Source organism: Salvelinus fontinalis, chromosome 5 (assembly GCF_029448725.1).
Source record: "Salvelinus fontinalis isolate EN_2023a chromosome 5, ASM2944872v1, whole genome shotgun sequence".
Taxonomy (NCBI): domain Eukaryota; kingdom Metazoa; phylum Chordata; class Actinopteri; order Salmoniformes; family Salmonidae; genus Salvelinus; species Salvelinus fontinalis.
In genome coordinates this window covers 20,426,963-20,452,902 of record NC_074669.1, presented here as the reverse complement: position 1 = coordinate 20,452,902, position 25,940 = coordinate 20,426,963, and the positions used below count along the sequence as shown (strand labels likewise).

At 45.4% G+C, this 25,940-nt stretch overlaps 1 protein-coding gene across 4 annotated transcripts in view; it reads right to left on the bottom strand.

Annotated features, from left to right (window-relative positions):
• Positions 1 to 823: 823 nt before the first annotated feature.
• The window catches only part of LOC129855286 (centrosome-associated protein 350-like), a 41,960-nt gene continuing 16,843 nt past the window's right edge, over positions 824 to 25,940 (bottom strand). For 3 of the 4 annotated variants that reach the window (XM_055922778.1, XM_055922780.1, XM_055922779.1), the window contains exons 11-36: positions 22,378 to 23,327; positions 22,122 to 22,278; positions 21,721 to 21,863; positions 21,430 to 21,622; positions 17,986 to 18,200; positions 17,726 to 17,889; positions 17,444 to 17,554; positions 17,048 to 17,188; positions 16,687 to 16,886; positions 16,365 to 16,528; positions 16,010 to 16,209; positions 14,671 to 14,858; positions 14,341 to 14,428; positions 14,111 to 14,263; positions 13,752 to 13,909; positions 10,453 to 10,697; positions 10,025 to 10,212; positions 8,435 to 8,570; positions 7,788 to 7,948; positions 7,552 to 7,688; positions 7,386 to 7,468; positions 5,528 to 7,287; positions 4,079 to 4,534; positions 3,856 to 4,002; positions 3,469 to 3,591; positions 824 to 3,339 (exon numbers count right to left, since the gene is read on the bottom strand). In XM_055922778.1, the coding sequence (XP_055778753.1) occupies positions 3,175 to 3,339; positions 3,469 to 3,591; positions 3,856 to 4,002; positions 4,079 to 4,534; positions 5,528 to 7,287; positions 7,386 to 7,468; positions 7,552 to 7,688; positions 7,788 to 7,948; positions 8,435 to 8,570; positions 10,025 to 10,212; positions 10,453 to 10,697; positions 13,752 to 13,909; positions 14,111 to 14,263; positions 14,341 to 14,428; positions 14,671 to 14,858; positions 16,010 to 16,209; positions 16,365 to 16,528; positions 16,687 to 16,886; positions 17,048 to 17,188; positions 17,444 to 17,554; positions 17,726 to 17,889; positions 17,986 to 18,200; positions 21,430 to 21,622; positions 21,721 to 21,863; positions 22,122 to 22,278; positions 22,378 to 23,327 (6,826 nt within the window). In that variant the 3' untranslated portion in view covers positions 824 to 3,174. The remainder of the gene's footprint in view (positions 3,340 to 3,468; positions 3,592 to 3,855; positions 4,003 to 4,078; positions 4,535 to 5,527; positions 7,288 to 7,385; positions 7,469 to 7,551; positions 7,689 to 7,787; positions 7,949 to 8,434; positions 8,571 to 10,024; positions 10,213 to 10,452; positions 10,698 to 13,751; positions 13,910 to 14,110; positions 14,264 to 14,340; positions 14,429 to 14,670; positions 14,859 to 16,009; positions 16,210 to 16,364; positions 16,529 to 16,686; positions 16,887 to 17,047; positions 17,189 to 17,443; positions 17,555 to 17,725; positions 17,890 to 17,985; positions 18,201 to 21,429; positions 21,623 to 21,720; positions 21,864 to 22,121; positions 22,279 to 22,377; positions 23,328 to 25,940) is intronic. The other variant, XM_055922782.1, reaches the window with a different exon arrangement.

The window sequence follows — 25,940 nt, the reverse complement described above, 5'->3', positions numbered from 1 at the left end:
CCTGTTAGTGAGCATTTCTCCTTTGCCGATATCCACCGGACAGGTTTGGCATATCAAGAAGCTGATTAAACGGTATGATCATTACACAGGTGCACCTTGTGCTGGGGACAATAAAAGGCCACTTAAATTTGCCGTTTTGTCACAACACAATGCCACAGATGTCTCAAGTTTTGAGGGAGCGCGCAATTGGCATGCTGACTGCAGGAATGTCCACCATAGCAGTTGCCAGAGAATGTAATGTTCATTTCTCTACCATAAGCCACCTCCAACGGCATTTTAGATAATTTTGTAGTACGTCCAACCGGCCGAACAACGGCAGACCACGTGTAACCACACCAGCCCAGGACTCCCACATCCGGCTTCTTCGCCTGCGGGATCGTCTGGGGGGACGGGGTGCTGGAGAGTATTTCTGTCCGTAACAAAGCCCATTTGTGGGTAAAAAGTCATTCTAATTGGCTGGGCCTGGCTCTCCCGTGGGTGGGTCGAAGCCCTCCCAGGCCCACACCCTGCCCAAGCTTGTTAAATCTATAGATTAGATTTAACATGAATTTATTTCAATTGACTGATCTCCTTATATACACTGTTTATAAAAGTAAATTGTATGGGTTACATTTTCAATGTATGAGCTTTACTGTATTTTAATGCTTGTCATATTCTACTTCCACAAGCTAATGACAATCAAAGGCTGAGGTGATGAGTATAACTCAGGGTGTAACAGGACACAGTGAGGATGTCCTGCAGCTTTGTTTATAATAATACACTTATTGGGAAAAATAATAAGGCAAAAAAAAAGAAAAGGAAAACCACATTTGGCCAAACATACTTAAGGCACTGTGCTAGGCATGCCTTTTGCAGGTTATAGCACACATTTAATATTTGGAAATAAAGTTTTATTTACAATTTCAAAGTTCAATTTAGTTAAAATATATGTATACTATATACATGTGAACAATGTTTATTTTACAAAATCTTCCAGGTTCAATAGTGAGTCAGATCCAATAGGGAACTTTTCTAGTATATTTACACCCCATAAAACAATTTACAAGTCTAGTGTACCTGCGTCTCTGACAGTAGTACATTCTAAATATTCATACACTTTAAAAGATGCAAAAAGATCTTCATTATCAAACCATTTTTGCCTCAAATACATTTTTGCTTTGGAGTTAAAATTTTCATCTTCACAGCAAGGGCCAACACAAACCTACTACAGACAGCGGTTTGAAAACTGTTTGGAGGCGTATTGGTTACATTGCAATTCAATGTTTTTCCACAAGACTACAAAGCTGGCTTGTATGATCCAAACATAAGACAATGTACCCAACCAACAAATACTGCATAGTTATAAATGGGACATTACATCCACCAGCTACAATCAATTCATATTTCTCCACAGCTACAATCAATTCAGATTTTTCTCACCATTCTACGGTGAGGTGTTGCAATACAGTCTTGTGGAAATTAATTTACTAGGTATTAAATCACATCACTATTTTCTCATTCCACACAAAATGAGGCATATCATGGAGAAATGGGTATCAAAGGGAAATGTACAGTCCAACGTCTCACAATAGACAGTTAACAGTATCTACTCCTTCTGGTAAAATAACAGCGGTGGTAAAATGCAAATTCACAACTGACAGTTAACAGTTTATCCACTCCTTCTGGTAAAACAACAGTGGTTGTAAAATGCAAATTGGCATGTAAACTACTTTCATTCCCACCATTAAGGTCACTTGTCTAACCAAAATTACAATTGACAAGCATCACTGTGCATGGTAAATTAATTTGTACACCACAGTATTCTTGGACTAAAGTATCTACTGATGAGAGGACAGAATAAGCCCTTGAACATTGTTGTTGAATGCTAGGACCCACACAAATTAATCAATGACTCACACTTGCTACCATGCTGCTAAAGCCATTGTGTACGTGACGAATGGAGAGAACACTAGGTTCCATTGCAGTAAATCAAGAGTGCATCATCAGTGACACCCAAAGGCATAATATATTTACCTACCATAAATGGCATTTGAGTCATGCTACCTTAGAACCATTAGAAATGCAATACTGACAGTCTGTAAGCAAAAGGCAAATGGGGGATTTCAAAAGGTGTTCTCTGGTTAGAACTATACCTAGGTAGACACTGAACAAGGCAGAGACTGAAGTTTAACCCAGTTGGAAAAATACTTTTACTTTAGGTATTTATGAAAAGGTATGTACTGTATATTTAAATATCATTCAAAGAAAGGAGGTACATAAGAGTAGAGACGTCAACTAAGGCCTGTAAATTGTGTTGTTGCTTTTGAGTGCGGCAATTCATAATCATACAGAACAAAAAAAAAGAGGCACTAACTGAATCAGGTAAAAGGCTAATTTTAAGGCTTGAATCCAGCGTGACAGGCTGGTTTCCAATCTAACCAGGTAGAACCTCTAGGCATCTGTTTTCATTGCCAATACACTAGTTACTAGGCAAAAACATGGAAGAAAAAGGACAGTGTTTAAACCCATCAATTACTAATATTTGGATTCTTAAATATTAAATACAAAAAGGTAGATTTTAATTTATTTTTCACTCACTTCCTATACAATGTATTGCCATTTCTACATTCACATTTCTTTTTGTGCTTTGTTATTTCACCATTCTTTTACAAAATGCTAAAATAATCTTTGTTTCGAAACCTGTTAACAGCAAGTTTGTTTCAACAACAAAACCATAATCAAATAATTTCCATACAATAAATAGCACAATACAAAAGGCAAAATATTTCATTTTCATACAATCTGATAACCCCAATGACTTCCACACTTGATATATAATCTTCTCATCACCTGTTGTTAGATGACCCAGACTGCTCCTCAATACTGTCTTGCGTTCATGAGCCACGGAACAGTCAATTTAGCAGCATTGATGAATTTAATGGGAAACAAGATCCACTCCATCTTTGACTGGACATGAACAGGGGAGCCAACATGGGAGGCTTTACATGTTGGTTGAAGGCTGGATCAAAGATGTTTGGCGTAAGACATGTGGTAGATCCACAATTAGCTAGTCCAAAGCTATGTTGCAGAGGGGAACCAGTTTGACTGAACTGAAGGCATCTGGAGATCATTGGCACGTTGGCTGTGGGAGGGACTGTCTGGTGGAAGATGGGTTTACAATGGAGGCTTAAAAGCTCAGGAAAGGGCTCTTTTCGATCTCTTCTCCTGAATTTGTGTGAGAACTTCTGCTGTGTCTTTAATCAACGCATCAAAGATACCGTCAGCCAACTGCATCTTGACATAGAGCTCATCCTCATCATAGTTCACCCACTGAGACTCTTCCTCATGAAGCTCCTGGACCTGAAAATGCACACAAGACATCTCACTACCAGAAAATACACTTTATATTAGTTGGGTAATTGATAAAATAAAGGACTTCTTGAATTCAGAACGAGTCACTCCTAAAGCTTCACTGTTTAATGCTCTTACCAGAATATGATCTACTCGATCCCGTTTTTTCCTTCCGAATTTCAGCATCTTCTGCCAATCTGTTTTCTGGTTGAGGTCTTTCTTCAGGCTATACAGTTTCAACACCTCTGTGGTGATGAACGCCTGGAAGACGAGATTTTACTTTAGATGGCACCATAAGCATGGAATATGTAACAAGAGTTAAGAATGTGGCGTAAGCTCAAATGTTGCCAATGGAACCATCGATATAGAGTTTTTTCTATAGCTCAATTGCTTGGTACGGTGTCAAGGAGGGCGGTCACGTGTGTTTGCGAGCAGAACCCCACTAGTTTGAGCCTGGTATGGAACAGGGACAGTGGAGGAAGCTATACTGTTAGCAGCACACTGACGTCGGTTTCACATACACACCTGAACTCTGGTGATGTCGCCAGGGCTCTTTACTCTATGGAAGTAGGAGGAGTTCATGTGTCGAGGCTTGACCCACTGAGGCTGATGGGCGTTAGGATCCTCTGCAAAGATCTCCTGGATGATCTCCCATGTTAAGTCATATACAGCCTGCAGATAGTAAGCAAATGTCAGTGGATACATTTCAATACATGACATGGATCATCTCTTTTCAATGTGTCCTTACCTGTCTGTAGCTGCGAACACATTTACTTTCTTGATCCTTGCCATCGCATCCCAGGAACTCCTCTGAAGGCTTAGGGACTGGGAGCCCAGTGAGAGTCTGTGTGCCCTGGCCCAGTTTACATTGGTTCCAGATCTCCTGGGTGGCAGCGTCAACCAGCTTCTCCACCTTCGGGGCGGAGTGGGGCACCACCATGGCAGGCTGCTCAGGGAGCTTGGGCTGCCGGGGCAGCTCTGGTCTGGGTGGGGTCTTCACCTGGTCAACCAGGCTTACTGACAGCCCCTCCTCCTCCTGCTGTTGTTTCCATTTTTGCTGCTCTCTATGGGAGCTGAGGCCATAATCCTCATCGAACCAGTCCTGCTCGTCCCCCAGTTCATCCAGCAGCTCCCGGTTCAACTCCAGCTCTGCCAGACGCTTGGTCAACTCTTCCTGACCACTAGCCCCCAACACTGGACTCTCCTATGGATAAAGAGTAAGGACAAGAGTCACTAAGTGAACACCCTAAGAAAATCTAAGAACGTTTTTATTTCTACTGACATAAATATTTACATTACAAAAGAAAACAGAGCACCAAATTCAATTGGATATACACAGTGTACAAAACATTAAGAACACCTTCCTAATATTGAGTTGCACAACCTTTTGCTATCAGAACAGCCTCAATTCGTCAGGGCATGGACTCTACAATGTGTTGAAAGCATTCTACAGGGATGCTGGCCCATGTTGACTCCAATGCGTCCCACAGTTGTGTCAAGTTGGCTGGATGTCCTTTGGTGGACCATTCTTGATACACACAGGAAACTGTTGAGCGCGGAAAACCCGTTGCAGTTCCCGTTGCGTTGCAGTTCTTGATACAAACCAGTGCGCATGGCACCTACTACCATACCCCCTTCAAAAGGCACTTAAATATTTTGTCTTGCCCATACACCCTGTGAATGGCACACATACACAATCCATGTCTCAATTGTCTAAAGGCTTAAAAATACTTATTTAACCCATATCCTCCCCTTCATCTACATTTAACTAGTGACATCAATAAGGGATTATAGCCTTCACCGGGATTCACCTGGTCAGTCTGTCATGGAAAGTGCAGGTTTTCATAATGTTTTATATACTCAGCGTAGATAAGCATGTTGGTCAAAGCTGTTGTTTGAGCTTTGGACTCAAACAAATCCACAAAGAGGTCAAATCAACTCTGGATGGTTATCAACAGTGCTGCTAAGCTCAATTATTGCTCCATTCCCCTACAGCAATGTCATCAGTTCTGTTTAATCATTTACTAAGACAAATCAGCTCTTTGAAGTACTTTAGCTGAAAATATCATAATTTATAAATTAAATGCATTACACATGATGTGATTGCAGGTTATCACATTATCTGAAATAAATATTGTACGTTTTAACACTTCGAACATTTACTCTATAACAGTCTTAAAATGGGATCAAAACTCACCGGCCGGTTACAGAGTTCTGGAGACGACACTTGCTCCTCTTGGTCTCCATCTAGGAAGAAGGGCAGACCATCTCTCTGTGCCACAACGTGAGCTTGGGAGACCGTTTCCCTACCCTCTTTATTAAAAAGGTCATCTTTCATTTGATTAACAGCTGATATCTTCTCTTCTTTGGCCTTTCTGATCTGTGCGAATTGCTTCACAGCGTCTTTCATGAAGTTGTTGAGGAGCTTATCTGCAAAAGCACTGAGGGTGTCTTTCCCCACAGTCTGCTCTGGAGTAGATTTCTGATGGGCATCTAGGCCATTCCTCTCAATGATGGTAGAGGTCTCATCAAGAGTTATCTTACGGTCTATGTCAGTGATGAAGAGACTGGTAGGTACATCTTCAAGGTCCAGAATGATGGTCTTGGTTCTTTCATTGGACATTGAATATTCTCCCTCTCTGAACTCATGTAAGTTGATCAAGTTTTTCTGGTGTTCAGCTGAATCATCATTCACATCAGTAGGTCCGTTGTCTCCAGAACGATTACTCTGAGATACACCCCCTCTTTTATTTTGCAGATTGCTTTCATGCATTTTCTCCTCAAAGTTGCATTTCTTTGGCTCGTTTTCAGATTGGTCGTCAAGGAACGAGTCCTCGTCCTCTGTGGTGTCCACGTAGATCTCAAACTTCTCTGGCATACGGAAGATCTTGTCCGGAGGAGCGAAGATGCCATGGTCCTCTTCACACTCAAAGTACACCACCCCATCATAGGTGCCATTATTGCTTCCTTCAGACTTGTCCAGCTCCACTCCAGCCCAGAAGCCGTTGGCAAAGCTGGTGTGGCCCTTGAATCTAAGCGTACCAGGCTGAACGTTGCTCACTAAAACCCTGTCTCCAATGGTGAAGTTAGGCATTTCATCCAGTGCTGGTGAAGGTGGGGTCTGGGAAGGGGAGATAGTTGGGGAGCGGTTTGAACTAATGACCTGGGAATCCTTGGTTTGGCTCTGCAGGTCAAGAAGTCTTTCAGAGCGAGGACTGCCACCAGGAGCTCTAGATCTTCCACTTGGCTCCTCACCGATCTCCTCCTCACTACTGTAGAAGGGTGACCTGCTGTGGGAAGCCTCTCTGGTCTCTTGGCGGGATGGTGAGGTAGGTTTGGAGCCTTGGTTTTCCTCCCTGAGTGACAAATGCACTGAGAATTCAAAGTCTTCATGACAACCATCAGCTGAAGGAGGAGAGGCATCCTTACCCTTTGATGACAAGACATCAGACTCAGGGGTGTAGGATCGCTCTTTGATGGGGGATGGTGACTTAGCAGATATCTCATCAACATCAAGACTGCTTATCAGGGAAATCCCTTGTTCTCCTTTCTCTGAGGAAACATGTTCTGACAGAGAATGGTGATGCTGGGAACTTGGGCTGTGCTCTAGGTCAAGTTTGAGTAGATGGTCAAAGTGACAGTCTTCAGAGCGTGACTGAGTGTGCTTAGATCCTTCAGACTTCACAGAGTCCAGCTCCTCCATGACCTCTAACCGGTGGCTAGAGACGACACGCTCATCCCCAGAGTCGGTGGCCTGTGGCCTGGCTGGCTCCCTCAGGGGGAGTGCCCCCTCAGAGGGCTGCCTGGGGAGAGGCTCTGGGGGAGGCACGCCCCTCAGACAGTTGGTGTGCTCTGGACTCCCATACACTGGAGTTGGGGTGACAGTAGGGGGGACCTCGTCTGAGGACTCCTCATGCCATGCTGAATACTTACTGAGCCCAGATTTTGTGAGGTCATCTGACAAACAAAACATGGAACAACTTGTGTTATCATCACAGTATGGGCACAAATGTCAACGTGCAGAAATATACACTTCTTGACAATGTACAACCCACCTTGTTCAACTGGAGCATGTGGAAGTGTCTTCTCAGCTTTCTCTGAGTCAGAGACAGCCTTACAGTTTTTGCCAGTTTCAGGTCTGGAGAGGAAAAAAACATTTAGATGAAGATGGACCAATTCATCAGTTTGTGCAACATACACATAGTTAGTGCGCTGGTGTACCTGTAAGGAGGTGGTGGTTTAATCTTGGGCTTCTCTGTGGCTGAGGTGGGGGCCTTGATCTGAGGCTTGGCAGCAGGTGTCGAGTCCGGTTCCTTACTCAACTCAGTCTCGGTCTTCTCAATGAAATCATTGTAGGACTAGACATAAGGAAACAAACAAAGCCCAAAGTAAGTCACTGTTCTTGTTATTGCTCATTGAATGGAGCAGGGCAGGCTAGGATTCTCTGATACACTGACCTCTAGCTGCTTCAGCAGGCTGGCCTCCTGGGCTTTCAGACGCTCTTTGTGCCTCTTCTTCTGCTCCTTCTTCAGCTGGTACACCACAGACTTGCGTTTGCGCAGCTCCTCTTTGAGGGCACGGATACGGGTCTCGATGTCGCTCTGAGCCGACATCGGCTCTGTGTGACACAATAAGTATGGTTAGAATGCTAAATCCATGCCAGACTGATTAGTATAAAGTAATCCAACTTAGAACTACTGAACTCAAATTCTCAGAAGGGGGAGTAAATATTTATTTATTTGCAGTTTGTCCATCCATTTGTTCATTGGCTACTCCAAAAATGCCTGCACATGTTATGTCAGTGATAAAATCTGATGATTGAAATGTCCACTATAATAGCCCAACAGAACCAGCAACGACAGTTTAAGGACTATGACTGTTTAAGGACTATGACTGCTTCCCTGGCTGGGAAGCTTCCATACTCCCATAACACAACTAAGCAGGTTGAGTGTCAGGGACCTGCACACATAATCCTTTCCTTACGGCATCACATTATGCCTGCAGTCAGTCCTCTTTCGACTCTGCTTTTCAACAGCTCTAACAGAAAATAAAAATGATGTCCCGTTTTGGAGGCCCTACTGCTCCAGAGAGGGGACCAACTCACCTGTGTGTGTGCCAGAGGGAGTGTCAGCGGCCTTGGGGTCGTGGCTGGCGGTCCTGGAGGAGGAGCAGAGCTGCATCTTGCTGCTGCTGCCCTCTGGGTGTGTGTTAGTGCTGAGCCTGGCTTTTGGTGAAGGAGACTGTACAACAGAGGAAAAGGATAGGGCCCAAGGGGAATTCAGGACGGTCTCACATTCACCACAACAGCATGCCCTAAACTAACTAACCAAGACACACCAAAACTCACACACATACACAAAAACAAACACTCAAAAGGCAGTGTCTCTAACGGTACATGCACAGATGCCTTTCTGTGACATTTAGACTTGAGTGTTTCTGCACTTGAGTGTTTCTGCTTACATCTCATTTGCATGTGGCTTCTAAATTCCAGAGACAATTTAAATAACTAGTGACATCTAACTTCATAAAATGAGCTCACAAGAGTGAACGAAATAAGTGATTTTTTAAAGTGTTTTCTTCTTTACCCAATATGGTAGTTAATTAATAATACTCAATGTCACACTCAAATAACAATCAAGTAACACATTAACTGTGCACAAGGAAAGTGACAATTCCCTGAAAGAAGCAACTGAGTCTGGACCCTGGACAAAGGCCTACATTCACTGAGCTGCCTAAAGCCTCTTCCCCCTCAGGAGGCTGAAAAGATTTGGCACGGGCCCCAGATCCTCAAAAAGTTCTACAGCTGCACTATTGAGAGCATCTTGACTGGCTGCGTCACCTCTTGGTATGGCAAGTGCTCAGCATCCGACCGTATTGCGCTACAGAGGGTAGTACGTGCGGCCCAGTACATCACTGAAGCCGAGCTCCCTGTCATTCAGGACCTCAACCAGGCGGTCAGAGGAAGGCCCTAAAAATAATCAAAGACTCCAGCCAACCAAGTCATAGTCTGTTCTCTCAGCTAATGCACGGCAAGCGTTACCGGAGAGCCGAGTCTGGGACCAAAAGGCTCCTGAACAGCTTCTACCCCCAAGCCATAAGACTGCTCAACAGTTCATTAAATGGCTACAGGGATTTTTTCCTTTTCACCCCCTACTCACATGTACATAGTACTTCAATCACCAAATCAAACCTTCAATTCCCCTCAATCTATCACTCCAATTACCTCGTACTGCAGCTCACTGATTCGTTACCGATATGGCATATATTTTATTGTGTAACTATTTTATTTTTATCTATTTTGTTAATTTTCTTACTGCATAGTTGGGAAAGGGCTCGTAAGTAAGCATTTCACGGTAAAGTGTACACTTGTTGTATTCGGCGCACGTCACAAATTAAATTTGATGGGAAGAACGCTAACAAAGTCTCACTTTGCTCTCAGGAGGAATAATACTTGGAGCATGCGTGTTGACAGATTCTGGTAACTCATACAATTCCTTGCACAGCCCCTCCATCTACACCCAGGACTTAGACTCCCCCTCTGTGAGCAAGAGAGTAAGGCCCTGTGCATGTTGCTTTTTTTGTGGGGGGGACAATAAAATGATCTAATCTTATGGAAGTGATGTAACAAATGTAATCAATGTATTTCTTCTGTAGTAATAGATAACATGACATCACAACATGCACAGGGCCTTACTCTCTTGCTCGCAGAGGGGGAGTCTAAGTCCTGGGTGTAGATGGAGGGGCTGTGCTGGGTGGAGGGCAGCTCAGAGACAGAGCCAGGCTGATCAGTGGAGGGGATGTCTGGCTGCTGGGACCCAGAGAGCTCTGTGTGCACGCTGGAGCCAGTCACTACTGGGGAGTAGTCACCCTCACTCACAGAGTCTGAGGAGAGACATAGAAAGGTCAAGGGTCAAGAGCAGATGAATACACCTGCAGTCTCAAACATGGATATGCAGCTAGCTGTATGATGTTCTCTCCTTCATAAAAGTATACGACACAAGGCAAGTAAACTCATACCTGATAACAGGCAATAAACAGAAACTACTACATACTACAGCATGTGCTTATTTCATCTCATACAATAGGCCTATAGCTCAGTGTCTGTCAACAGTGGTCTCTCACCTCTGTCAGTCTTTCCCTCAGGGTCATGCTGGCCAGAGCTGGCATTGGGGCTGGCGTTGGAGCAGTCTCTGTGATCTGACCTCTGGTCTCCGTCTCTAGGACGCTCTCTGTCCCAGGCAGCCAGGGCCTGCTTCTCCATCCGCCTCACCTCAGCCTCCTCAGCATCCAGCCTCTGCTTCCACTCCAGCAGCTCCTCCGCGTGCCTCCGCCGATGCATCAGTCCCTGCTCCCGCTTGGTCAGGAACCTGGTGGTGGGGAGGACAGGAGGAAGGGAGAGAAAGCACAAAGAATGGTAGGTGAAATTGTTGTGAGAAGCAGTGAAATGATTGCAACGTCGCAGAAGCTAGTGGAGTCATCAGCAGTCCAACCAGTCAACCCAACCACCCCCTGCCCATCTTCACTGCAAACTCAAAACCTGGTCCACACACACAAACCATCCGAACCATGCTTACCTCAACAGACATGGTTTCATTTTGACACCATAGTGTACAAGTCATCCACACTCTTCCCCCACAACAAACATTTGATCAAAATGGATAAATCAGGCACAAAGTGTAGTAGTCAGGTTCAATCAGTTGGTTTGACCCCAGGGCTTAACATCACTGTAGGACACCCCTCAAAAGATCAGTCAAAGACCACCAAGGGTTTAAAAAATGCATTGCAGAATATAGGTCAAAATGTCTCTATTGGTGTAACTTCGACATTAATTCTACACAACAAGAGTCAAAATGCATTTCCCATGTATACTGCGGAAAGAAAATACTTTCAAAATTGTTTCTCCATTGCTTTGATTTATAATGTACATTGAAAAGAACTGGTTCATTATGCACTGCAAGTTACTCAGCTATTTTGCATGTTGACTATAATTAGTAGAAGTGCCAGACAGTACTGTGTTTGCTTGTCTCTCTTTCAGGCACTAGTACAGCTTTGGGTTAGACGGTGCTCCCAATTCTATTAAGCCCACTTGCAATACATACTCATTAGCCCATCACAAGCAACAGTTACCTAATCAGGAACGTCGGTGAAGATTTACTGGGCTCATTGAACAGATTAAAACCCTCTATCACTGCTAAAGCACCGGCCAAAGGCACTGCCTCTTTTTCATGGACGGTGTGTAGCCTAATATCTTACAATTTACTCTAATGGATTTTTCTTCAACAAAAGTAGTGAGTGGCATGAATATGAGAAAGTCATGCAGATCCTGATTCATTCACTCTGAATGAGTTACATGAAGCCCTCAAAGCAACACCACAGAGATTGGAGAGCTCTCGCTGTTCAATGGGAGTCTCGTTCAAATCAGGCCAACTGTAATAAAAGGAATATGACCTTTGACCTTAGCAGACCAAAGTGATGTCATATCATTACTGGCAAAAATGCCTTTCGTTTTTTCACTTCTTGTTGAATTTCTGTGCCCCTTCATGCATACGGTTGTGAACGTACATGCAATGCCTGATGACTGGTTTGTGTTGCCAACAGGATGGCATTGGGTGTTATTCAAGCTTTCACTTCACACTTCCTGGAAAAAAAGGAAATGGGGAGGCGGGAGCTGAACACAAGCATGGTCCTTGGGACAGAGAAGGAGAGGCAGCAGTGAGAGGCGAGAGCAGCACTGTACCTGACCAACTGGATGTAGATAAATAGCTGGAGGTAGGGGAAACAGACACTGCGAGATGCCCAGTGGTGGGCCGTAAACAGAGAGAAGTAGTAGTGAACAGGAGAGCAGTGTCTACAACCAAACAAAGCAAGGACACATGACACAGGAAAACCCCCACAAAATATGAGTTAGAGAATGAGAAAACAGCCAATTAGAGAGAGAATAGAGTAGTGATTAAGCATGTGCTTAATTCTACTGAATGTTTCATGGTTTCATTCAATGAGAAGTAATGTAGTTAATCTGCCAGGGTTTTGTGTTGGTGGCAGAGCTAAGAGGGGTATTAAAACTCAGTCCTTTTCATCAGTAGTTGGCCAGGACATGGCAAGATGTGCATGTTTGTCTTTGGAGCTGGACTCCAATAAAGAGCCGGTGTGTAGAAATGTGCAGCCATGTGTGAATGTGTGCGGCAGTGCCAGAGAAGAGGTAGGCGTGACTGATAAATTATAATCCTAAAAGGTTAAGAGAGAGGCCTTTGTCTCATTTTGCACCTCAGAGGAAATAATGCTTCTCCTTAATTAAATGCACTGGGTGGAGGAATTTGCGAGATTAGATTATTTTAGCAAAAAGTTGCAAATGTAGTGGTGGGTGATAATTGTTTTTAAGTACTGGTAACTAAAACCTGATTTAGGCTTTGTTAGACTAAAACACTGGCTAAATCACACATTAACCTTCACTATGATCCACAACAACACTAGTGCATTATTAAAAGAGACAGTGTAAACATATTGAAGTGGCAGGTTGTTAGAAGACCAATGCAAGCAGACAGAAGCGTGGCTACAAGCAGCGTGTTAGTTCCCTACAGAAAATAAAGTCTAGGCTCAAATTGACAGTGACCTCCCACTTTTAGCTGTGATATTGGGTACATTCAGTTTCATGTTTTTTGGTAGATTATTCAATTCAAGGAATCATTCGCTCTCGGCCTACAATTAGTACTGATCACGTTGCTATTGAACGAAAGTTACAAATCCTTAAACACCACAACAACTGAACATTTGTTAGGACCTGTTCTGCAGAATGTACAAGCATAAGAATGAGGTCAGTCGGTGTGCAGGTCTGAATGAGTACAGAGATTGGAGAAGATGCAGTCTGAATAACTAACATGCATGTATAGCAGGGTTCCCCAACTGGCTGTTCGCGAGGTGGTTTTATATGCCACCCCCCAAGTTTTCTGCGCAAACAAAAAGAATCTGCCCGCGGCTGAATCTAGTTGATGATCCCTGATCTATAGAGGACATGGAGCTTATATTCATATCCACACCACAGAAGAATTAAGGTTTCTAGTCAAGCCAATCCCTCACTTTCACAAGGCAACAGCAACTTCTATCAAATTATTTTCAATAACAGAAGCTCTGAAGCTGGTACATAATTCATTGTGATTAACAAAGCAAACATGATGATTGATATGCCCAATATGGTTTTGTTAGATCGTCAGTCTAAGACAAGTTAACAATCACACCCATAAAGATAAAGCTATCAAATATGGTAATTTCAGCTGTTTAAAAGTTGGTATAAATTGTGTCCATCTTAGTGAATCCTGTTATAAGCCCTGAAGTAGAAGAAAAAAAAACATGACAAAGACTTCCAATAAGACATTTAGGTTGCCAATAGAAATTTGGACAGTGTAGTTAATAGAAGTTTAAATTACTTCTTATCCATGTGAGAGCGCATCTTCTTGAGCTTCTGCATGATGCTGCTGGTCTCACTGCCAGACACTGAGAGAGGTGAGGCGCTGCGCACGTCCCCGTCAGTCATCGCAGCACTGGGGGAGGTTGCCCCTTCGACGTGCTCCGTCACTGGAGTCTCCTGTAGGACATAGATGGTTACACACTCACACACCAGAAATGAAGAAGAGCGCAAGACCATTTCAAATCTTAATGGAACAATGCAGTATTATTTTAGACAAATGCATAACACATAGCATCTCTTTCTGAGGATTAGCTCAATATCTCCATAAATAACACATTCCCAGATATGAATAAGATGAAAGGTGGTGGTAGTACTGACTGGTGGGGTGTCACCGGTGCTGGCACACTTGAGGCGCTCCTTCAGCTTTAGGGTGGTGTATCTCATCCTCTCTATCTCCTCCTGCTGTTTGAGCAGCAGCTGCCTCTCCTTCCTGGCTTCCCTGTTGGCCTCCTGCAGACGCTTGATCTCCGCCTGGACACACACAGACAGGGTCAAAGGTCATGGTCACTCAGCATTACAGATGGGCAGAGATTTTGTTGGTTAGTTACCTGTTCCTGTTGAAGTTTCATCAGTAGGCCTCTCTGCTTCTTTCTGATGGGTGGCATCTTGTCATCCTCACCCTTGTCTCTGAGGCGCCTATGAGGTCAGAAAGGAGAAACAGTGAGAACATGAATGCAAAATGAGGACAGAAGTGCTTCATGCGAAAGAAATTCAACAGAACACATTGACCAAAACTAGACTCAGAGTTTTGGTCAATGTGTTTTGTTGAATTTCAATCGCACGTTTTCGTATGATGGAAAACAAAAGCTTTGGCTTTAGCGGGGAATGAGACAATATTCATTCAGAAAACATGGATCCTAATACAAGTAAACCAGTGCCTTTTCTGATGCTCCAGCCAGGCGAGCTCGGCCTTGGTCTTCTCCATAAGGGCTTTCTGTCGCAGGCGCAGCAGGGAGCTCTGGTGGTGGGCGCGCACCTCCTCCTCCTTCATGTACTGGCGCACCATGTCCATGGTGAACCTGGAGAAGCTGTCCTGTCCGCTGGAGAAGGGCATGCTGCCGTCCTGCTGCCGGGAGCGGAGCGGGGACAATGAGTCACTTACACATCACAAAGCCTCATCAGTCAGGAAACCAGGCATACACAGAGAGCAAACAGTGGTAGATGGAAGATCACTTTGGCCACTGGTTACATGCTCCCTCCAGCTGGCAAACAAATTGAGGTGAGGGAGAGGCTGCTGGCCTTGGTGATTGCGATATAGAATCAGTGTTGTAAACGCCAAAGTCTATCCAGAGCGCTGTCAAAACACCTGGGGCCATTGAAGGCCAAGGTATGTACAAGATCATCCCTACATGTGGCAGCCATGTGTGACCACAACCTCTCCGAGCCGCACCACAACCTCTCCGAGCCGCACCACAACCTCTCCGAGCCGCACCACAACCTCTCCGAGCCGCACCACAACCTCTCCGAGCCGCACCACAACCTCTCCGAGCCGCACCACAACCTCTCCGAGCCGCACCACAACCTCTCCGAGCCGCACCACAACCTCTCCGAGCCGCACCACAACCTCTCCGAGCCGCACCACAACCTCTCCGAGCCGCACCACAACCTCTCCGAGCCGCACCACAACCTCTCCGAGCCGCACCACAACCTCTCCTAGCCGCACCACAACCTCTCCTAGCCGCACCACAACCTCTCCTCCACCTGTTGTGTTTGATGCGACCAGGTATGGGTCAGGCAGGGAACGATACAGCCAGGCAGGGAATCTCCCAGAACCCAGTTAACCGGCACACAGAACGTTTATTGTGCCCAGGGTAGTAATGAGTTGAGCAGGCATTCCCAGTCTTTCTGATGCCATGGCCAGTGGAGCCCTACTAGGCAGGTAGCTCTTTCCAGGCGTCAGTATGGCTAGGCACAATCCCGCATACTGAACCCTTCAGAGAGGCAGGGAGCTACCACTGTGGCTTGACATTAAGAGCTAAGACAGATGCTGCTGCCAACATATTAGACAGAAGCTATAATTTCACCATTACTTCGGTCAAATCGGGCTAAATGTGGATAAGCATTATGCACTGGTTACTTTAAGGAGAAACCTCCCAAAGTAAACTAGTACATTTAATCTTTTGGATAAGTGCTAAGATTTCAGCCAATCATTATGTATTTGAGTAGTCTTGCTACTTTGCCAGCATTACAGTTATTGAAATTAGGTGGCACACTAACCTTGGAGCTGTCCTGTGCTGTGGGGTTCTCCTGACTGGGCTCGTCATCTGACTCCTCGTGAGGAACTCTCTTCTTCTCCAACACTCCACGCCGGTGAGACTCGGAGGGCAGCAGCGAGCGGAACGAACGCTCCTCAATTTCATCCTCCGTCATGGACTCGTCAAACTTCAGAGAGTACTCTGTAGCAACTGAGGCGCTGTCTGTATGGGGACAGATTGTAGGGGAGAGGAACATTGTTTTCTCTTTCTAAGAGACTTCAGGCTATTTATGCATCAAACAATTATTTTGCATTGCCTGTTTGTGATAATGGCTCTCTTCCAATCCCACAATGAGTGCAATGAACCCCTGGCCTCACCTTTCTCATCCAGTAGGTCCTGAACACTGTCACTGGGGATGGAATCTTCAGCTGATGTATGGGCCACCGCCTCCACCACTGAGCTGTTACCTGACTCCACCTTCCTCCTCGGTCTCTTCTCAGAGGAGGCCAGGGAGGGACTCCAGTGGCTGCTTTCTCCACCACTGGGGAGTACAACGCAGAGGGGACAGGTGAGGGAGAAAACCAATTGCTTATCTAGCCATGCCTATAAAGTTTAACCTGACCAGGCCAATTATGCTGACAAGGAGAAACATCTCCCGGTGTCTGTCTGTGAGGAACACCAGAGTGTGAATTTCAGTACCTGATGTTGGGTCTCCTGGAGGGGGTGGAGTCAGAGCGGCTGTCCAGGGAGAAGGGCTCCTCGGTTCTGTACTTGGCAGCAGACATCTCACCCATGAAGCTCTGGTGATGCTGCCTCTGCTGGTCAAACAGGGTGCTGATGGGAGCAGCAGCAGGGTCACCGATGCCTCCAGCGATCTGAGAAAGGGCCAGCTCCGTCATCTGAGGAGAGAGCAACTAAGTCAGCAATATATCAACTGAAAGAAACTGTGTCGAGAAGCAAGAGTCAGACATTTGCAAATACACGCAACAGTGAGGAAACAAACCAAGCCCAGTGACTGGCTGTAGGGACAAGAGTGGAGGAAGAGCGAGAGTGTTCTGACCTCTTTGACTTGGCGAGCAGCTACGGCCGTATAGTGTACAGACTCGGCCTGTTGGCTGATCATCTTAGCGGTGGCCTCCTGCATGCCTCCCAGAGACTGCTGCTGGGTCTGAGCCATGTTCTCCTGCAGCTCCACGTGAGCCTGCAACGACACACACACAGTTCTGTTACTGAACCACACTACAGCCTACACACGTCTAGTAAAATAGCTCCTTTCTCACACCACATGCAGTGAAGTTAGATTGAGTTCTATAAATATTCAAGGTGTTGGCAAATATGATGCCACCCTCGAGAGGATCAACAATCTACCAACTTGGTGCATGGTTCTAACTCTAGGTGAGAAGTATGTGGATTCTGCAGAGTTGCCCGTTCTAAATGCCAGTGCTGTGTGCAGTACCCTGGCTGCTTTCTGCCGTGTCTCCTCCAGCTGCCATTGGGTCTCCAGCGCCTCCTGCTCTGCCTTCATCTTCAACTCATGAAGGTCGCGCTCGTGCCGCTGCTGCTGCGCCTGAAAATGTTAGAGGTCAAAGGTCAGGACCTATGGAAAAAGGTGAATGAAAACCACCAGAACATGACAATAGCTAACATTTCAAGAGTGGAGTAGTGCCTATACTAAGCATTCATATACATAAGTGAGCACTCTTCAGGTGCTCTGATTGGTGGGTTGGGCCTCCCTCACCTTGAGTATCTGGGCAAGCGAGACACTTTCCTGCTGCGCCAGAGACACGCCCCTTAACCGCTCCACGTCGCCCAGCTGACGCACAGACTCCTCTATAGACTCCAGGTAGTGGAGCTCTGCAGACATACGCTGCTGCAACACCCCTGGGGTGTAGTGGAGCTCACCTGGACAACAGAGAGACGGATAGAAACAAAGGAAGTTGTAGATGGGCAATAGAGTATGTATCAAAACGGCTGAGCGGGTGTTTCTAGGTGGTATACCTGCAGCCGTGGGCTCTGCTCTGCCCCCCAGTGTAGCGGACAGGGATGAGGAGGAGCGGGCTGAGGAGTGAGGGCAGCCGGACCCAAGACCAAGGATGTCCGCCCCGGCTAGGGAGGCGCTGCCTGGAGACACACGAGGAGAACTAGAGTCTGTCGGAGAGCCAGCTGGAGACGGGCTAGGGCTTCTGGGGGACTTCTTACTGTCCAAGCCCAAACTGGAACCAAGAGAAGGAAAAATAAACAATTGATTCATATGCATGCTTTCTGAAAACATACAAAATCCCATTTGTAATTGTCAACTTAAAGAAGGCTGGATTATCGTTTGAAAAAGTGGTGGGGTGAGGGTTGGGGATTATGCTTTAAACCAAGGGTGTCAAACATATTTTGCCCCGCGGGTTGCATTCAGTCTTAACCAAGGTCCGGAGGGCCGTGCTTAAAATGTCTTATATTATTTAGTCGCCGTCAAATTTGCAAAATATAGTCTCACATCCATCGCTTTTAGAAATTCCGATGCTCCCTGACTGTCTAGCATTCTAAGACCTAACAAGCTGGACAGAGTGACGAGACTTTAAAATATAAGTTCATTATCATTCCTACACAGTTTTGATTAGGTTTTGGTCTTTCAATGTCAATTGACATCGTTTTTAAACAAGTGACATCAATAAGGGATCATAGCTTTCACCTGGATTCACCTGGTCTGTATTGTAATGGAAAGAGCAGGTGTTCCTAATCTTTTATATATACTCAGTATATATCTATATATATTTGATTTTTTTACACTCAAACCCACCGCTCGGGCCGTACAGTATACGTTAAACATAACAGATGGAACATTAACAACTTTGATTCAGTTCAGGTGTGTGCTATATCGCCAGAACACTAAATTAACAAGGTGAAATGGAGAACCAGGAACTAACCGAATTAAGAAAAAGGGGCCCCAGGAAAACCATCCTAAGACCTACAGTAAGTGAAGAAATTAACATATTGTGCTGCTTTGAGCCAAACAAAAATAGGCAAAGACGTCTAATCATGCTGATACTGTATAATGTCCTTTTGCTTCCTAGCTAGAAACAATATGGTAGACAGCGGTGCATCTCTCCTGCTCTAACTGCCATTGTACACAGTGCTTTATCTTACCAGAGAACAACTGCAGCATTAAGGACTTGATCCTGAATGTAATCGCTACCACATCAAGCAGACAGAAAGGTATGGAGGGAATCTACCACCTGGGCAAAAAAAAAACAATAAACACCATTGGGGAGGCTCAAATGTCCCAGGAGAAGAAAAAAAAACTCCCTGGCAACATGCCAATTTTGCAGTGAGGAGATTTAACAACCTCGCTGCCCAAACAAAAGAGTCAGTGTTAGGCTGCCATGAGGCAGGCTGCTGTAGACCCTTCAGCCACAACCAGAGCAACAGCCAAAATACTATTTTTCCCTGGCACTCTGCACTAGACTTCCTAAACACATTTGAATCATTAGTTCTTAGCCTCAATGCCCAGATCTATAGCCACAGCAAAATAAGCATTCTAGAGTGTTGAGTTAGCTAAGGCCATACGCAAGTGGCGTGTCAATTTTACTTCAGTATTCCTTGTTATGTAGGCTAAGAACGAGCCTCAAATTTGCATTATCAGTCATGAAAACCACAGCCATGTTATATTGTATACGTGTTTCCGAGTGAATAAAAAAAAAGTATGTTTCTGATGGGGAAGAAGAAGCCAAAAACTTGACAGGGGCAGCTCTAGCAGGGCAGTAATTCGCCGAAAGGACTTGTTGGAAAGGTGGCATCCTATGACTGTGCCACATTGAAAGTCACTGAGCTCTTCAGTAAGGACATTCTACTGCCAACGTTTGTCTACGGTGATTGCATGGCTGTGTGATCGATTTTACACACTTGTCAGCAATGGGTGTGGCTGAAATAGCCAAATCCACTAATTTGAAGGGGTGTCCATATACTTTTGGTGATGCAGTGAATTTTGATAAATTCCATTGGGTATGACTAAATCCATTCACGAAAATAAATATAAGTGTACAAAACATTAGGAACACCTTCCTAATATTGAGTTGCACCCACTTTTGCCCTCAAAACAGACTCAATTCGTTGAGACATGGACTCTACAAGGTTTTGAAAGCATTCCACAGAGATGCTGGTCCATGTTGACTCCAATGCTTCCCACAGTTGTGTCAAGTTGGCTTGATGTCTTTTGGGTGGTGGGCCATTCTTGATAGGTGCGGGAAACTGTCGAGCAAGAAAAACCCAGAAGCGTTGCAGTCCTTGACAAACCAGTGACTCTGGCACCTACTACCATAACCCATTATAAGGCAGTTGGATTTTTTTGTCTTGGCCATTCACACTCATAACATCCATGTCTCAAGGCTAAAAACACTATTTAACCTGTCTCCTCCTATTTATCTACACTGATTAAAGTGAATTTAACAAGTGACATCAATAAGTGATCACTGCCTTCACCAGGATTCACATGGAAAGTGTTCATAAAGTTTTGTACACTAAGTGTATATAATTCCCCCCCCCCCATTATATTGGGAACTGAACTGAAAAGACCCCATTCATTCGCTGTTCAGGCCTGACAGAGTGAGATGCATCTTTATGTTGGCAAAGAGACCCTGTAGAGAGAACACTGTGGCTGATGTGGTGTCCAAGTTTACTCCAATATTCTCTCCAGTCACTTGAAATGTGTAAATATTATGAGTGGTGGTCTTTGGAAGCCAAGGACCACTTAATTTATTTTACCCTTATTTTACCAGCCAAGTTGACTGAGAACAGCAACGACCTGTGGAATATTTACAGGGGAGAGGAGGGATGAATGAACCAATTGGAGGCTGGGGATAATTAGGTGGCTATGATGGTGGGGTCAGATTTGGAATTTAGCCAGGACACCGGGGTTAACACCATTACTCTTACGATAAGTGCCATGGGATCTTTAGTGACCACAGAGAATCAGGACACCCATTTAACGTCCCAACCAAAAGACAGCGCCCTACACAGGGCAATGTCCCCAATCACTGCTCTGGGGCATTGGGATATTTGTTTTTTGTCCAGGGGCCCTCCTACTGGCCCTCGAACACTGCTCCAGCAGCATCTGGTCTCCCACCCAGGGACCGACCAGGACCACCCCTGCTTAGCTTCAGAGGCAAGCCAGCAGTGGATGCAGGGTGGTAGGCTGCTGGCTAACAAGGAAATTGTATCGAATACCTGAAGTGAGACTGCACAGTGAAACAAATAGACCATAAACTCATGTAATTGAAAGAGGCATTGTGCCCATATCCCAGCAATAATATCCCCACATAAATGTGCTCAGAGATTGTAAGACAACCAAGAAGCTCAGGAAGGAAGGAAATACCAGTAATCACTGAAGGTCAAGGAGGATATTCAAGCTCCTGGGAATTCCCCTGAGCCCCTCAGAAGTGGTCTGGAACACATTACCTGCAGTGTAAGTGGCCCGAGGCGCCCCCTAGTGTACTGTCAGTGTACACGCTCTTCACCAGGCTGTGGATGGAGCTTCTCTCAGAGGCTGAGCCTCCTCGTCTTGAGTCTCTAGACAGGCTCTCCGATCCCGGAGAGCAGGGGCTCCTCTGCTCCTCCACCAGAGTGGTATCACTCTTGTCTGAAGCAGCGCCTAAAGAGATGGGAGACACTTAACACTAGTAAGAAATTGTCACTTGGCTGCATGATTTCAGGGGAAGTGGTTATTTGATTTTGTGGGGAAAGTCTCACCCCTTTTCACCGAACCCTTTGAGTGAGGTGAAGATACCGGAGTGGAGCCTGAGGAGTGATGGGATGGCAGGTCTATAGTCCGGGTGTCATAAGGGGACCTGCGACTCATCAACTCGTCATAGTGACTGTTCCCACTGGTGATGCTGCAATGAGACGTCGAGATAAAAGATTGTTTAAGACCCAAATCATGTGCATCAAACCACCACAGACGACTAAAACAACTTCAAAAACAGCAACTCACATCTGTTGAGTTGAACTCCTAGCCAGCCATGTGACATTAGTGCCATCTTGTGGTCAAGTTCCCATAATTTTTTACAGGATTTTGAAATTATGTTTTAATTGCATGAGAGGTATTCAGATAGCAACACCCAGTCATGTGACAGTGGTATAAACCACTTTACCTGCATCCGTTGTATCCTTTCTTAGACTGGCTGCTCCCGCTGCTACGGGAAGACACAAAGTCATCCTCATACGCTGGTGCCACATCCACCGAGCTGGCTGCAGACAGGCCACAATGCACAGCAGGGGAGCTCATGTCTGCCTGCTCCTCTCCTCCAACTGCAGAGGGAAGCAAGACGAACAGACGATGGGTTAAACATTCGTTTTCATTCAAAACACTTCTATGGATAGGGTGGGTGTGTAAATGTGTTGGCTAACCCTTGGTGTGGTTGTGCAGGTGGTTCTTCGTGAAGATGTTGATGACGCTATGAGGTCTTCCCTTGGTCAGTTCCTCCCATGGGCCACGGCTGCGGTCCCGTGGCTGAGAGAACGGGAGGGTGCTGAGGGCTGGGTACTTATCTGCCACTCTCTGGAAGTGAGAGATGGGCTGGAAGCCCTCCCTCTGGCCCGCACAGAAGTCCAGTGACCCGAGACGCTCTGCTGGTTTGGGGACCCTCTTTATGTGCGTGCAGGGGCTCTTGTTTCCCTCTGACAGGCTGCCCTCGCTCAGCAGTGGGCCCTCACTGATGGAGTCACCGCTGGAGTCATGGAGCTTGGTCTTCCCCGGTACCTCAGGGTGCTCCTCCGGCCTCTTATGGGAGCCAACGCTTGGGGATGTCTGGGGCCTGCTGCCTGAAGCAGAGGCCCCGCCTCTCTGTTCTCTGAAGCTGTGCAGGTTGCCCACCCCTGGGAGAGCTTCATTGTATGTGCTCTGGCCAGCACTCAGTAGCCTCTGGATCCTCAGGGATAGCTCGTCAGCAGCATCAGTGCTCTCTCTGACCGATGGACTCACAGGCTTGGCCCAGCAGCCGTCGTCTTGAGGCTGAAGATGGGTCAGACCGGTAAGATCCAAGTCCCTCGCACAGCCATAGTTGATCCCTGTGCCGGCCAGTTTCCGTGCTTCACTCTCTATGCGGGTAGACAGGGATGCGGCTGTGGCTTTCAGGGCCTCATTGCGGTTCATCTTGGTCTTGTTGGATGCTCCTGTGAGAGTGGAGTGCTGAGGCCTGGCTGGAGGGCTGGTTCCCCTCACCCCAGAGCCCCCTCCCGTTTCCAGGCCCAGGGAGAAAAGCTTGTCTGTGGTGGGAGCCAGAGCACTAGAGAGTCTAACTACAGAACTCAGACGGTCTGGCTGCAGCCACGATGGAACTCCCAGTCCCAGCTCATTCCTAAAGGAGAAAGAGTGGAGGATTAGTATTCAAATACACAATTTTATAAACAAAACGGCTCAGAAACACTCAAAATATTGTTTTGGGGATTAACAAAGTCCTTTAGTTTATGGACCCATAAAATACTTTTAGTAAAGAGCAACACTGTCCATAGGATACTATGCCAAAGGTTTAAGACATCTAAATATGCATGAAGCCATTAAAATATGTGACTTGTACAGTCCAAATAGGACTTTCTGAGAACCACCTTTGTGTTCATTATATAAGCAAAAATTGTTCAGGGCCGAGGATCAACACAACAAGATTCCAAAAACTGCATAGCAACTCATGAGTTTATGAACATATGCAGATGACAGTTACATACCATAATGTTTACCCTATGTGAGGACCAGACAGATATTTACAGTATCTGAAGTTACTGTTGCATCTAAACTATCACTAGAAGTACCCTATTTTATGGTTAATCGAGCATACTAGGTAAATTTGTTCTCTTGCACCTTATTTGTGGAACAATCTTCAAAATGTTCTTAAAATGTGATGTTCTGGTGCCTCTAGTGTAATTCAGAAAGCTGATTGAAGAACGTATTACTGATGAATGTGTTAGTTTTTAATGACCGTGTTTTTCTTTCTGCATTTAGATGGGTGTATTTTCTGTAATTCAGGGCTCATCTGCAAAAGAGACATTGGTCTCAGTAGGACTCTCTGATAAAATAAAGGTTAAACAAACAAATAAAATACTTCACCATGTTCTGAAATGCTGCAATGGAAACCCGTGGAAACAGACCGTTCAGAATCAAAAAAAAATCCTTATTGGCTCTGTTCCTTCGCTATGAGGAGGTAATATGGCTCTATGCTTTGGGCCTCTACACTAGCCAGTGCTAATGGAAAAGGTAACATACAGTGCCTTCAGAAACTATTCAGACCCCTTGACTCTTTCCACATTTTGTTACGTTACAGGCTTATTCTAAAATGGATTAAATAAAACAAAATCCTCAGCAATCCACACACAATACCCCATAACGACAAAGCAAAAACAGGTTTTTAGAAACGTTTTAATATTTATTAAACAGAAAAAACAGAAAAACCTTATTTACGTAAATATTCAGATCCTTTGCTTTGAGATACGAAATTGAGGTCAGGTGCATCCTGTTCCCGTTGATCATCCTTGAGATGTTTCTACAACTTGATTGCAGTCCAACTGTGGTAAATTCAATTGATTGGACATGATTTGACATTGGATTGGACATGACACCAAAAATCCTGAAATCTCCATCGCAAACTATAACATTTTCCGCCAAGATAGTACTTCCAAACGGGGCGGTGTTGCAATCTACTGCAAAGATAGTCGTTGATTGTCGGTGATTTTGGAAACGTCACTTCCTCTTGAACTTGCAGACGTGTTGCTGTGCGTTTTGTTGCCAACCTTACTTTGCTAGCTGACAACTTTACGGTTTTTACTTTTTAATTACCGTTTATATTTTTAGTTTTCCCCTCAACTTTTTTCCCTCATTCAACTTTTTCACTCCGGACGCTTTATCTGGACATGGTTCGTCAGCACCTTCAACAGCCGAAGCTAAGTAGTAACATTAACATGATGCCTTCTAATTGCAGTTGCTGTACTCATAATATACAGGAGAACGATCGCCTTATGGCGAGGATCGCTGTGCTGCAAGCCCAGCTTCAGACGCAATCGTTAGGCAAGGGTAATTTCAGTGTAGGAAAGGATGAAACAGCGTCTGTGCCACCAGTAAGTACAGATAGTAGTATTAATCCCCCTGCACAGTCCCCGCAGCCGGACAACTTTCTCATGGCTTCTGGAGGGAAATGCTGTAGGAATGCTCAACTGGTGTCGCTCATTCAGCCGACAGAAACTTTTAACCGGTTTTCCCCATTAAGTAGCGAGTCGTAGTCTGAGGCCGAGTCTTCTCTTGTCTCTACTCCTCCCGTTACGGGGTCAGAGACGCCGAAGCTTCCCACCATTAGCTCTGACAAATTGAAAACCCTAGTCATTGGCGACTCCATTACCCGCAGTAATAGACTTAAAACGAATCACCTAGCGATCATACACTGTTTACCAGGGGGCAGGGCTACCTACGTTAAGGCTAAAGATGGTGCTGGCTAAAGCTAAAACTGGCGAGTGTAGAGAGTATAGAGATATTGTTATCCACGTCGGCACCAACGATGTTAGGATGAAACAGTCAGAGGTCACCAAGCGCAACCTAGCTTCAGCGTGTAAATCAGCTAGAAAGATGTGTTGGCATCGAGTAATTGTCTCTGGCCCCCTCCCAGTTAGGGGGAGTGATGAGCTCTACAGCAGAGTCTCACAGCTTAATCGCTGGTTTTAAACTGTTTTCTGCCCCTCCCAAAAGATAGAATTTGTAGATAATTGGCCCTCTTTCTGGGACTCACCCACAAACAGGACCAAGCCTGAACTGCTGAGGAGTGAGGGACTCCATCCTAGCTGGAGGGGTGCTCTCATCTTATCTACCAACCTAGACAGGGCTCTAACTCCTCTAGCTCCACAATGAAATAGGGTGCAGGCCAGGCAGCAGGCTGTTAGCCAACCTGCCAGCTTAGTGGAGTCTGCCACTAGCATAGTCAGTGTAGTCAGCT